Raw genomic sequence first — 13749 nt, 5'->3', positions numbered from 1 at the left:
ATACAAAATTATGAGGTTTCAATTTAATTTTAATTTGATTTCAGCTTGGAATGACCCACTGAAAAAGGCAACCAATGTTTTCTGTTTTCCTACTTATTTTATTTTTTTTTTATTGTTGCAGTAGTTACTTAATTTGGTTAAACGATATTTTAAGTCTTGGAGCATATTTATTTAAGATTTATTTTTTTATTTATTAAGAGGATAACATTTTCTGTATAGAGTACATAACTAAGTATAACACATCCTGCAGTTGAATCTTAGATATGATATCATGTTTCTTAATGTGTAAATAATCAATATTGATAGCAACATCTACAGATTGGTCCAAAACAGATGTATAGAAAATTTGAAAGTGACCACTACCTAAGTGTAGAGCAGAATGAGCAGAATAAAAGTGTGTATTTTATTAAAAAGAAATGTGATCTAAAATTTTGAAGAATCACAGTTGAACAACTTTCTTCATGAAATTAGTCAGGAATTAATTTTTATATATATATATATATATATATATATATATATTACTTTAGATTGGATTTATGGGTTCATCAACCTAATTATCCTCTCCAACCCATAGTAAATGCTATTCTGACACTATGAACCCATAAACCCAATTATCTTCTCTGTCCCATAGCATTAGCTACTGACCCCCCCCTTTAAATTAGCCAAACAGTTACATCTTTAATTCCACTTACTTGTCACACTTCTTATATAAAAAATTCCATGTATTTCAAATCCTTAATCCAAAATTTAGTTTTAAACAATAATGATATCATACTGAGCTTTGATGTCTCTTTATTCACAAATATTCCTCTCTGACATTACTGATCTTTTTAATTTTGCAATCCATAGTGATTACTTCTGGAAGAGTAACTTATAAAGAGATAGAAGGTACTTACACAGCTCTTCTCTCTGGCCAATTTCTATATCGCATATTTTGAAAAAGCAAAATCTGAGCCATGCTCTGGATATTTGATCAAACCTTCTATTTGATTAAGATATATTGATGACGTGTTCTCTATACGACAACATGGTTCAGATACATTAGACTCTTTCCTTCTCCACCTCAACACAGTGAACACCCCAGAATCCAGTTCACTATTGAAAAAAAAAAAAAAAAAAACTACAGCTTGCCTTTTTTTTTAGATACTCTAATGACATGTTTGCCCAATGATACCCTTTCTTTCTCAGTTGACAGAAAACCTTCTCAACAATATGGTGTCATCAAAAAACTTGTCAACAGAGCCTATAACCTGTTCCATCCAATATTTCTTTACAACTGAACTTGCCTTTATTTGCCAATCCATCTAATCACCAGAACTCCAAAGAACTGCACTAATTTTGAAGTCTGATCATATTATAGTCATACTAGGAGATCTGCTAACATCTGCCTAGATGAACACAAAAAAATGCATCCATTCAACTATATGATCAGTCAGGCCTAGCTGACCATGCCTTGGACACCTTACACAGAATCTAATGGAAGAAAACTACAGCAATCTCTCAATTAATGTGCTCCTTAAAACAGGGACATTAATCGAAAACACACTAATCGAATATAATATAATATAATCTATGGGAAAAAGTATAATTCGTTCCTAAAATTTCTTTTTTGACCCTTAATTTTTTTATAAAAGAATTAAGGTATGTCTCAGGGCCTAGTTAAAGGAAAACCATGAAGCTGGAAGACAATAAAACATATTCAAAATATAAATTTTATTATGCTACTTCTTAACAAAGAATTGAGCTAACATAGTTTGGTGGGCATTTTGTTTCTTTTTTTCATACAACCAATGGTATGGCCCTATTGCCTCTTCTACTCTTCTGCAAATTTTACTGCTTCTCGCTTCATCAGGATCAGCCTCTAAGCATTGCCGCTTAAAAACTTCGATTGTACAAAAAATATTTTCAAATTATTTCTGTGAAATCTCTTTTGGCTGACTATCAGTGGTTAAATTTTCTTCATATTCTTCAGGATCTTCCAGCTGTGTATCTAAATTTAGCAGGTCGGAATCACTCAATTCTTCAGAATGAGATTTAATTAACTCTTGGACGTTATCATTGTCAATCTCATCAAAACCCAGTTCACGCCCGATGTTAGCAATCTCCTCAACAACATTATCCATTTCATTTGAAAAGCTTCCAAAATCTTTTGCACAATGTGGAAGAATGTGCTTCCAACAGCTTGCATATTGCTAGCAGTAATTTCATTCCAAGATCGATGAATATTTTCGATAGCAGATTTGACATTAAATTTCTGCCAGAATTCTATTAATGTCATAGAATTCTCACCAGATGTTGCTTCTATTGCCTGTTTAAATGTTCTTCTCAGGTAGTATGCCTTAAAGGTTGCGATAATCCCCTGGTCCATAGGTTGTATGAGAGAAGTTGCATTTGGCAGTAAAAATTTGGAACATAGTGTACATGGAAGTGTCTGGGATAAACAAGAAGTTTCACATGGCCTTTCCGTAGTGATTATTGTATTTATATGTGATATATGCCATTAAAAATAACTTTGTAAAATGTTTTAAATTGGTAATTAAATTATTTCATTCTGGTGAGTGATTTTTTAAAATAGTTAGCCATAAAAATGTATAGATAGAAAATTTTTAAAATCTGTTAACATTTATTTTTAAGATGTGTATAGGTGCAATAATCGAATTTTAGAGGCACACTAATCGGGGGTGCATTAATCGAGGGATTACTGTATTAAGCTCCATCACAGTAAATACAAACTTGATTTTTTTTAGAATCTGTAGAAGATTTTAAAAACAAGCTTAATATTAATAAATATGGCTGTATTAAATTTCCCAAGATTTGGGAAACTAATTCTTAGACCTCCTGCCCAACAACTAAGGCTAGCCAAAATGAAGGAGTGCCCTCTATGGTGGGTGCTGTTAGCTAACTAGCTAGCCAACAGTGCCCATAGAGGGCATTCCTCATAACTTTAGTCTTTATATATAGTATAAAATTTCATTTTTCCAGTTACTGTTTATTGAGTGTTTTTAAGTGTGCTATTGCATGTTTCCTAATTCTGCAGAGGCCTAACAAATCATATGGTCAATTTTCATTATAGCAAAGAATAGTTATATTGGATAGTATGCTATAAGAATTTTCTTTACAACAGCACTGTACCGATGGGACTTTTGGTTCCTATAGTGAGTCAGCTATAGAACAATTTGGAATAAAGTGTTGATGATATGGAAAGCAGCCATAAAATCTTAATTATGGTAATTTTTCATAATATCTTGTAATAACAGAAGAAACTGCTCTAACTTTTTAAAGTTATCCATTTAAAAATTTAAATGTTTTTTTTTTTTTAAATTCCTCACAATTACAGTTATATAACTGAAGAATAGTTGATCTAAATAGTACTTTTTACGGTCAAGCTTTTTAAAAAAAAACAAAAGCTGACCACAGTAACTTCATTACACTCTATACTATACTATTATAAAAAAAAATATATATATATATATATATATTTTTATAATATATTTAATATACTTCTTTTGTGTGTGCGCTCATTATATATATATATATATATATATATATATATATATATATATATATAATGAGCGCACACACAAAAGAAGTTCAAAGCAGATTTAAAAAAAGCATAAGATATATGAAACTTACTCTCTTTCAAAAGGAGAACAGCTAACTCGGGACAAGTGGCACAGGTAAGAGCAAGCATTCGTATAACGGTCACGAAGGTTCCTGAGCTGATTAAGGGTGGAGTAACAACTAACTGAAATAAAAAATGCAAATGTAAACATTTCATTTAAAGCATAGCAATTTTTTAATTTAATTTTTTGATAAGCTGGTGAATCAAAATTTCCCCAATTCTTTAGTATTACAAATTGACCTAACCAACAAATATATAATTTCTGTCAGCTCTGATTATAGTATGTGCCATTACTGACAACATAAACCACTGCTAGCCAGTAATTCACTGTAGAAAACAATTACTTTGGTTAATACAGGCTAAAAGATGACTGTTCAATTCAAAGGGATGTAGAGCTACTGCATGTATTTTAAAATATTTAGAAGAAAACAGGGGACTTATCAGTGCCAAAACAGCAATCATGGAAATATTAGATATATGGAATTTATTTCCATATATTAGAAATATATGGAAATAAATGAAGAAATGGACGTGGGCCTTGCAGGGCCCACATCCATTTCTTCATTTTGTGCCATTTCTCTCTGTCCACTAACAGGTGACTCAAATCCTGCAACCTCTTTCTGCACCACTCTCACCTTGCCTGTCCACTTCTGTTTATACCATCCATTATACCAAATATGAAGGTTTTGATCTTTCTTCTGTTATCTAACCTGCAGATATATCCAAAAAGGATGGGTTTCCTTTGATCTGTTTTCTGCATTAGATTCAGAATGTTTGATATTTAGCTTACTCTTAGACGATTACCCACATTTCACTACAGCACTTGTGAACCTGCGTGTTTCCAGCGGTCTCAGCTTTGCACATCAAGTAGGCATGTGACAAATCGCAATGTGTGTTTGTCATGTATATTTAATTTTTTTATTTATTTATTTACCATTCTCTTTTTGTTTTCTAAACATAATATTCCTAGTGAATAACACGATACTGATTAAGTACAGTACCATGTCCTAACAATCTTTCAAACTTTCAGGGTATGAATGCTTACATATAAATTTTCTGTTCTAATTATCATTCATATTGATAATTAGAACAGAAAACACATCTAGAGATAACTAAATATATTTAGCCAATTAGTTTATGATGATAATATTTCATCGATTACCAAGGCATTGTTATGGGTACAAAGAAATACACTATGCATGCAGGGACAATACCAGCAGAAAGGCAAACAGACTGTTTTCATTCTATGAGATCCTACAATCCTAACTGGTACCATATATGAGTGCCGTGATGGAATCTTGCTGAAGGTAAGAATATAATGGTTGCCCAGATTTTTCATAAAGGATCTACATAATCCTGGTGTCTACAGTTATTTCTTGTTCCAGGAAACCAATTTACTTTGGTCAAACTGAAAGAACATCTAATATCAATCTGGAGGAACACAGAAACTATGTCCTTTATCTGTGTAGCATATACAGTACAACATGGATATACTGGACAAAGGGAGGATTAATGTCCCAGGCAGGACAGCACGAGATTTAATCACACTACTCAGAACATTGCAATACTTAAAACTTATGAATTGTTTATTTCTAGAATTTTCCATTTAATATTTTTGGATGGGATTGATGGCAGGTAACTGAAACCGTGGCAAGTGAAACTGTGAATAAGATGGACTACTGTATTGCTAGGCACATGCATGTACAAAGATGAAAAACATAACATTTTTCATGTAATGGACAATATTTTTAAAATTATTTAAACTTTGGCAAAAAAAAAAAAAAAAAAAAAAAAAAAAAGGCATTATTTTGAAATTTTCTCTACCATTAGGGCAATTCTGAACAGCTCTTACATGAAAATTTCAAACTGGAATGAATACTGGATAATCCAGAAGTAATAAGGCAATCAGAGCATCGACATTTAAGCAAAAAAATATATACATTAGCAGATAATATATATCAAAATAATTACCAATGAATTACAAATAAAATCAATTAATAATCAAAATAAATTATAAAGTAACAATGAAATTTGTAGTGATTATTGTAGAGAACTGCCCTGTTACTTCTGGACAATGCTATATATTAGTCAATTTGTAAAAATGTGCCTACCCAATGTGGAAGGAACATGATATACATGCCAATTGAGTTCTAACTTGATATACATTAGGAGAGAACTTGATGCATAAAATCAGGCCCTGTGAATGCGTTAATAAAAAAAATAAATAATTGCTAGGCTAAAAGGTGAAGAGATACAACATACCAGCTGAAGAATGTTTGTCAATAGTCCATGGCTTGCAATTTCCATTAAAATCTTTGAATCATACTGGAAGCAATCTACTAGTCTTGAAAATGCTAGGCAAACACTCTCAATTGACTTTTTATCCTGATGAGTAAGACGACTACTTAGCAGTGGAAGAGATTCTTGCACCAAATGAAATTCATCGGCAGTTAAATTTTGACAACAGTTTGCAGTTATTGCTAGAGCAGCTCGTTGTGCATTAATTGAGAAGAAGTCTATATACATTAAACATGCTGCAACCCCTCTCTACAAAGAAAGAAATAGTAGTAGTAATAATAATTCTAGAACAGTTTTATAATGAAGATGAATTTTTTTTTTTTTTATTAATTTAAACTTACAGCATGAAGAATAGCTTTACTGTGCCTTCTAGATAGCATTTCTAGGGCTGTTAAAGACTGCTCAGCTACATCCATACACTGAATAACTTGGAGCTGTAAAATTAATGTAATATCGAGTATTTTAGAAAATAAAAGTAAAATCAATAACTATCTAAAGAATGTAGAAAATTATGCAACAATTTAATCATAATTCAGGTGGAGAGAACATGACATTACTTGCTTCAATTTTCTGTCTTTCTAAATAAATTAGAAGAAAAACAGCTACCATTACGTCAATTACATCAATAACTACCTACCATTATGAAAACAGCATGATCACATTTTCATTATGTGCAAAATTGATACCAGGCATATTAAACACTTTCGATTTTTTTCCCCTCACCTAAAAACCAAATCTCACCCTTCCTCAACAATTTAATATCTTTAAGTAATTTTTTCATATACAGCCAATCCTCAACTTACAACAGCTGACCTGTTCTAAAATAAATAAATTAATTAACATGTTCACGCTATATTTAGTGATATCATACAACTTCTACTGCATTTTATTTGGCTTGCAGTTGTGCAATATGTTTGTGGGAGGAGGAATAATGTTGCTTGCGTTGTTGCAGTATGGTGCTCATCGTTATGCCAAACAAATATAGAATTTCCATAGTTAATGGTTTCTATTATGATGAGTCCATGATGCGTCCTTGGAGTTACATAATGTGTCTTGAAATGGATCTCTTCCCCACGCCCATTTAGCATTATTTTGGTTTTTAAGAAAGCATATGCCATGATTTGTGGCATATTTATTATAAGCTCCAGTGCAATGAGATATGACTGTGCATATGGTAGATGGGTGAATCTTATATTATTTATGACTCTGGAGGTAAAGTTTAATGGTGACAGCTCCATCTGCCATACAGTAACATCTTTTCAGTGGTTATTTGTTTGTGTGAATGTCCATCAAGTGAAAAAGCGATTCTTGTGGAGGTGTGGAAAAGAAAGAGTCCAGTGAATTAGGAATGACAGTAAAAATTTTTTCGATGAAATGGATATGCAAATTTATTAAGAAATACATCAATAAGAAGAGGATAATGTTGAAGGAATATAATGGGAATAAGGGTGAAAGGAGTTACAAAATATATAAAGTACAGACCAAAAAGTTGCGAGTACTGAATGGAAAGCTAAGTCAAAGTATAGAAAAGAAATTGGCTGCTACAGGCAACCCAAAAGAAGTTTTTATTATGCTGCAGGTAAAACAAAGAATAAAAGCAGAAGAATAACTTACTGAATGCAGACAGCACTCTTGTGTCAGAAGCAGATTTGATGGTTCACGTAATGTGTGCTCACTTCACTTTAGTGAGGTGAGCACTCATCTATCAACCTGGTGTATGTAACGTGGCATACTGTGCTACCACTACATTGGATGAAGAGGAACAAATGGGATATCAGCACAAATGCTAGTTCAGCTAAATTAGTTAAGCCCTTGACATGTTTATATAATTTGAGTCTCAGCTCAAGAAAGATCCCACAGGAATGGAAAGACTGCATGATAGGCCTGTTATACAAGAAAAATGCAAAAACAGATGTGTCAATTTATTTACCTACACTATCCATGGAGCGACAGTCTAGGAGAGACTAGCTATTCATGTTAAAACATTATTTTCTTGACCACGAAAACTATGGAAATTACTTCTTTTGGGATTTATTGATCAAGTATTTTTTTAGAACAACTATGTTATGCCAACTAGTTTCACCAACTGAGGCTGTTGGCATCTTCAGGGAAGATGCCAACAGCCAGTTTTTCCTCTCTATTGTTAATAACAATAGAGGAAAAATTGGGTTTATCCTTTCATTTCTCAAGAGCTAACCATATCATAGAGTGGGATAATAAAAGCACCATTCCTTACATAAAGGAGGATTTCCACTCCCGAATTATTAAAGAAGCCACAACAGTTGCCCATTCGGTACAAAACCTTAACAGGAACCAAGGATTAATCTTGCCCGAGATCTGGAAGACCCTCATTAGATCTCTAAACATACAAGAACTGAATTATAGTGCCAATTACAGAATGTTCCTAAATAACAACAATTGAAATCATACCCGCACTATGCATGTATTGTACGCATTCTGTTTTGTCAAATATAATTGGAATCGGTTGATTTATAGTCTGTAACAGTTTTTAGCTTTAAGTGCTTTATATCAGTTATGTACCCTGAAGATGCCAACAGCCTCAGTTGGTGAAACTAGTTGGTATAACATAGTTGTTCTAAAAAATACTTGATCAATAAATCCCAATAGAAGTCATTTCCATAGAGACCAGCTATACTTTTCAAGTAACATGATGGATTTACTTAAGAGTAGTTATTGAAATTTGCTCATTTTATAATGCTATGGCTGAGCTGGATAAAAGGAATGAATATGATATGATAATGTTGATCTTTCCTAAGGCATCTGATAGGATACTATATGAAAGACTGAAGAATAAACCAGAGGAGATTGGATTTGAGTATATAATCTAGTCACTTAAATAAGAGATTGACTGACAAGAAATCAGTGGTATACGGGTGAGTAGGAGAATGAAATCTTAGAGACTTAATGCAACTAGTTGTGACCTCATGAATCAGTTCTACACAAGATTTTTCCTCATAGGACTAATGGAAATTTTAGGTAAAAAAGTTTTAGAACCATTGTTAATATCAAATTAGATATTTTATATACCACAGTAGCTGTTAAAATAATATAAAAGTTTTGGTTCCATTTTTTAATCATTGATTTTTCAATGATGGAGGTTAACAGGAACATGAATATTTGATAATTTTCCAATTATCAACAAGCATTGATGCCTTGCTATCATGCGGTTGTCAATTCTTTGTAATAATCACTGTTCTTTAGAATAGCTAATTCCACACAAATTCTCAATCTATATTCATAATCTGTATTCCACGATCCAGATATTTTTTTTTATATATTCTCCTTTGCACTCTCTCTACTGTACCAGAATATCACCAAAGAAACCATAGACACATAAATATGAATAATAAAAGTTCCCCATTATGATTACTCAATTTCTCACTCTGCATTTCATCATGGCAACCAATCTATGAGGTCTATAACAGCACTGCACTGTGTATTTGATCTTGTCACACTCTACCTCAGACCAGATGGCTTCAAACTCAATGCTACATGAAAAACTGTTGCTAGTATTGCAATCATAGATCTCAACTCTAAACTGGATTCAAATCATTCATATCATTAGCAGAACACCCCCTCTTCTCCCATCCTGTCCTATGTATCCTTCCTAAAAATACTGTACCCTTAACACTCAATACCAGTTAGTATGTCTGCCTCTGATAGCTAGGTCTCACTAATGTCTACAATCCTGTCTTAAGGCAACAAAACTCAGTCATTTTGTTTCTTATACTTTTAACATTCTTGTACAAACATAATAAGTTACTTGCATGTTTCTCTTCTCATCTAGTGCCTTACTTATGCAGATATCCTTGCATATGCTTATAAGTCAAGACAGGATGGACAAAAAATTGCTTTCTTCAATCATTTCCGTGATACTTGTAGATTATGACAATGTATACTAAAATATTGATCAAAAGAAACTTTAATCAATACTTTCTATATTTCAGCAATGTTACATTGCCATCTTCTGGGAACATAAAACTATGGTAAGCATACACAGGCACTAACAGCCAGCAAATGAGGCTGATGAAGGTAACTAAAGTTGGTCCTAGAGTCCTAAAAGTGCCCAATAGCAGGCTAAATTGGGTTGTCTTGGCCGTTGGGTTGATGTTCTTAGGAAGCAAGCCTCCCAAATTTGAGGCAGTCTCATGCACCCACATTTGTTCAGGTTTGGGAAGTTTTTTTTTTTTTTTTAGAGCCGAGGCTGATTCCAGGAATAATCTTTCATACTTATATTTGCTGTGGTGTAGTAAAGCGGCTTTCTTCCAGCATATTCTGTGGTGGGTATCTAGAGCATAGTCATCAAGTCCTGAGTGGCTGTATTGGTAAAACCAGATGTTGTCTTTGTGTTCAGATATCCTGATATTAGCTGTCCTGCCTGTTTGGCCATAGCAGGACAGTTTACAGCTGCAAGGGACCTGGTATACTCCAGGTAGGTCTAGGGGAAGTGGCTGGTCTTTGGTGGAGCAGTGATGTTAAGTGATGCCAATTTCTTATATGATTTGTAACAGGTAGTCAGGTCATATTTTTTTAGGATTTTTGTCAGCTTTTCAGACATGCCCCAGATATAAGAAATAGTGATAGATTTAGTGTAATCTCTGTTATTGGGGGTAACTGGTTTTAATATTTTCTGGGGGTTGTAGACATTGGCTAAGAAGTTGTGAAGGATATGGTTAAGTTGTCAATGCCGCTGTTAGTGCACATATCATAGTATACATGGTATAGTATATTTTAGCATACATTGTCATTTCCTGAAAAATTTAAAGTAATTTCTGTGATAATGCCCATTACCATCATTAACGCAGCTGCATAACATTGTTGCTCTCATACACACAGATTCCCACCATTCCTCCCATCAATTTAGTTTCCCTAACTCTGTGCTAGGTTTCATCCCAATTAATTTCTCAAGACTCCTGATACCAAATGCATTCAAGTGTAAGCCGTATTTCGAATACAAATCCATTCTTCAAAATTCACTCCACACATCCAAAAACTCTCATTCATTCCTTCTACACAGTCTATGCATCGAATCATTTGCAATCACAGCCCTTCTTCTTAATTTATTTCTATCATATCTGGGTAATACTTTCACTTCAGTGAGGAAATTGAAAATCTTATACTTAAGATTTTCGCTTTCTCACTCTTCACTCTCACTTCTTCCAACAATTCTTTCATATCCTCTCCCATACTGAATTTATTACTAGTGAAGTTGTTCGTACATACTAGAATTCTGGTCTCTTTTGCTTTTCTGTTTTTTCGAATGCATATGCTATATTTTAATTTTTGCTCTGGAAAACTAAATTATAACCCATTCATCAATGGCATGTTTTAGGATAGAGTCACCATGCCAAATAATTTTCTTTTTACCATCAACTTTACTCACCTGATTTCCGTTATGTACTGACTTACCCGATTCAGTGCTTTGCTGTTTTTCATTTACTGCTCAACTTTCTTATCCTCCAAATTTTCCTTTAAACGCTGCTAAACTTTCTGTAATTTTTGCATTGTTGTTCTAATAATCTACTTTAACTTTGCGATTTTGGAGATTAAATTATTTTCAAGATCCTCTTCAATATCATCCTTTCACACGGCAAGCATTTTTGTTCGACTTCACTGTTCTTGCTAGCATTCCATTACTTGCACATTTTAACACCATTTTACAGTTGTATTTAATACTGCAATATGTCAGAAATGTTATTAAAAACACTAAATACTTGAAAAACATGAAAATCTACACTAACGTAATATTAAAGCACCAATTTTCAAATGGAAAAAAAAAAAAAACATTGAAATGGAGTAAAATCACCACATTTATATAAGCACTAAATACACCAACTGCACACAATGTAGTCTTGAACCCAAATACCCTGGTGTCCAAAAGCTAAAGCCAAACTATATTTTTACTTGTATATGAAAAAAATTTCATGACAACAGCCAAATGTGGACCTAAATTTATTGCCAGCATACTAATAAATTATATTACACAAAAAAAGTGTTATTAATTTTGTACAAATTAAATTGCAATATGTTTGTCGAAAACGTTACAAATTTCCTAAGTAAGCAGTTAAGAAATTCATGTACAGTGCTTACAGAAAACTATTCAGAGAGAAATTTCGGTATGGAATATGTCTGTCTGCCCCGAACTGCGATGCAACTCTAACAACATTGTACCATGTTTAGCACCAAGTGATTCAGGAGTTCTTGAGGTAAACTGGTCCACTCCTCCCCCTTCATAGCAAGGATAAGGCCTTATTTGTTTTCTGGAGGGTATTTCAAGCAGCAATGCATCTCCCTATTGCATCCCAAACATGTTCTATGGGTTGAGATCTGGGTACTCTGGCCACTCTATTCAATTAATATCTTTGGTCTCCAGTACTCATGTAAAATGCGGTGTGGCATTATCTATTCTTCACCTATACACCATGGAACAATCGAACATAACACTGAAGAACTCTGTTGCAGTATCGTTCACCAGTCATAGTCCCTTTTTCCAGCAATTGTACTTGGTGCATCCATTAAACATAATGCCTCCCCGCACTACGATCCCAGAACTGCTGTATCTATCCCTTTCAAGAACAATTTCACGATGGTAAGCAGTGCCACTTTCACACCAGATTAAGTGTCATCTAGAATAGGAAGAACAAGACATTAATAAATAATAAATTTAGTTTAATCCTTTATCCAAGTGTGAGCAAACAAAGTTTGTGCCTGAAAGTATCTTCAGGACTGGGTTAAGGTGGTACAACACCAGGGCAACTCGTTGCAAAGGTGGAGCAAGCTACCAACACTCCTATCTCAGTATCTCCTATAATGCAAAACACATCTCCTTGCAGATATGTCTATGTTATGCATTAAGGAAAGGGCCACTACCCAGACTAGTTTCGACCTTTATTGAGGTCTCTTCAGTGGGAGCCAGGCCCAAGTGGAAATATCAGACAGAAGCATTAGCAAGTCATCTCCACCTATAGGAATTGCCAATTGGTGTGCCACCCTTTTTTAATAATTTACTCTGGAAATATTAGTTAAGCTCAAATTACTGTATTTTCCAGCATATAAGACACTTTTTTTCTTTGAAAATAGGTCTGAAAAACAGGGTGAGTCTTATACGCCGATACTCAGTTTTTATTATTTTTATTTCTGGAAATTTTCTCTGTTCCGAGTTATGCGATTTCTTTATTGCTTCCTTGCGGTGTGTGTGAGAGCATTCCAGTTAAGTAGAGCAGTGTTTGGTGGGGGTATTAACAAAAGATCACACTACTAAATGAAAAAGGCAAGCCGACAGTCGAGTTGAAATGCTAATTCTCTTCAACCGAATTCCTTATATAATATCTAAAACACATTCACTATATATTTCTTAGTTTTAACATGTTCACTCAAACAAAACCATATGTTGCACCGGCAACATATGGTTTTGCTCAAGTCATACAGCATTTTCTGTGGGAGAAGGTCATGCAATTCATTAGTTAGTGCCGTTTTTTATCCCAGTTATATTTTGTGCAATTATGTTTTATCTCTAATTGCACTGTTTGTTGAGAAACATATTACACAGCCTGCAGATGTCTCTGTACCTTATTCAGTGATACAATAGGAACGTTTTACGATCGATCTCGAATTTCACGGATACAATAAATTTTATTCCATGTGTTAATGATGAATAGCCGAAAACTGCCACGGACGTCCTGAAGACCTTTCACGTACCCTTGGGGGGTATGCGTACCACACTTTGAGAAACACTGACATAGAGTTCAGTAGATGCGCATGCGCTGTCATCGACGATCACAGCTGTGTTCCTGTTCATTTAAACTTTC

General features: G+C 33.7%; 1 protein-coding gene across 8 annotated transcripts in view; it reads right to left on the bottom strand.

Annotated features, from left to right (window-relative positions):
- The window catches only part of ctrip (E3 ubiquitin-protein ligase ctrip), an 817513-nt gene that overhangs the window by 392852 nt on the left and 410912 nt on the right, over positions 1 to 13749 (bottom strand). For all 8 annotated transcript variants that reach the window (XM_090413730.1, XM_090413731.1, XM_090413729.1 and 5 more), the window contains 3 exons: positions 6262 to 6354; positions 5885 to 6169; positions 3634 to 3745 (listed from right to left, as the gene is read on the bottom strand). In XM_090413730.1, coding sequence (XP_090269856.1) covers positions 3634 to 3745; positions 5885 to 6169; positions 6262 to 6354 — 490 coding nt within the window. The remainder of the gene's footprint in view (positions 1 to 3633; positions 3746 to 5884; positions 6170 to 6261; positions 6355 to 13749) is intronic.

This window comes from Typopeltis vanoorti, chromosome 24 (genome assembly GCF_054136105.1).
Source record: "Typopeltis vanoorti isolate ZY-2024b chromosome 24, IOZ_Tvanoo_1.0, whole genome shotgun sequence".
In the NCBI taxonomy this organism is placed as follows: Eukaryota; Metazoa; Arthropoda; class Arachnida; order Uropygi; family Thelyphonidae; genus Typopeltis; species Typopeltis vanoorti.
Note: the sequence above shows the minus strand (reverse complement) of the source record. Positions and strands in the feature narration are given on the sequence as shown.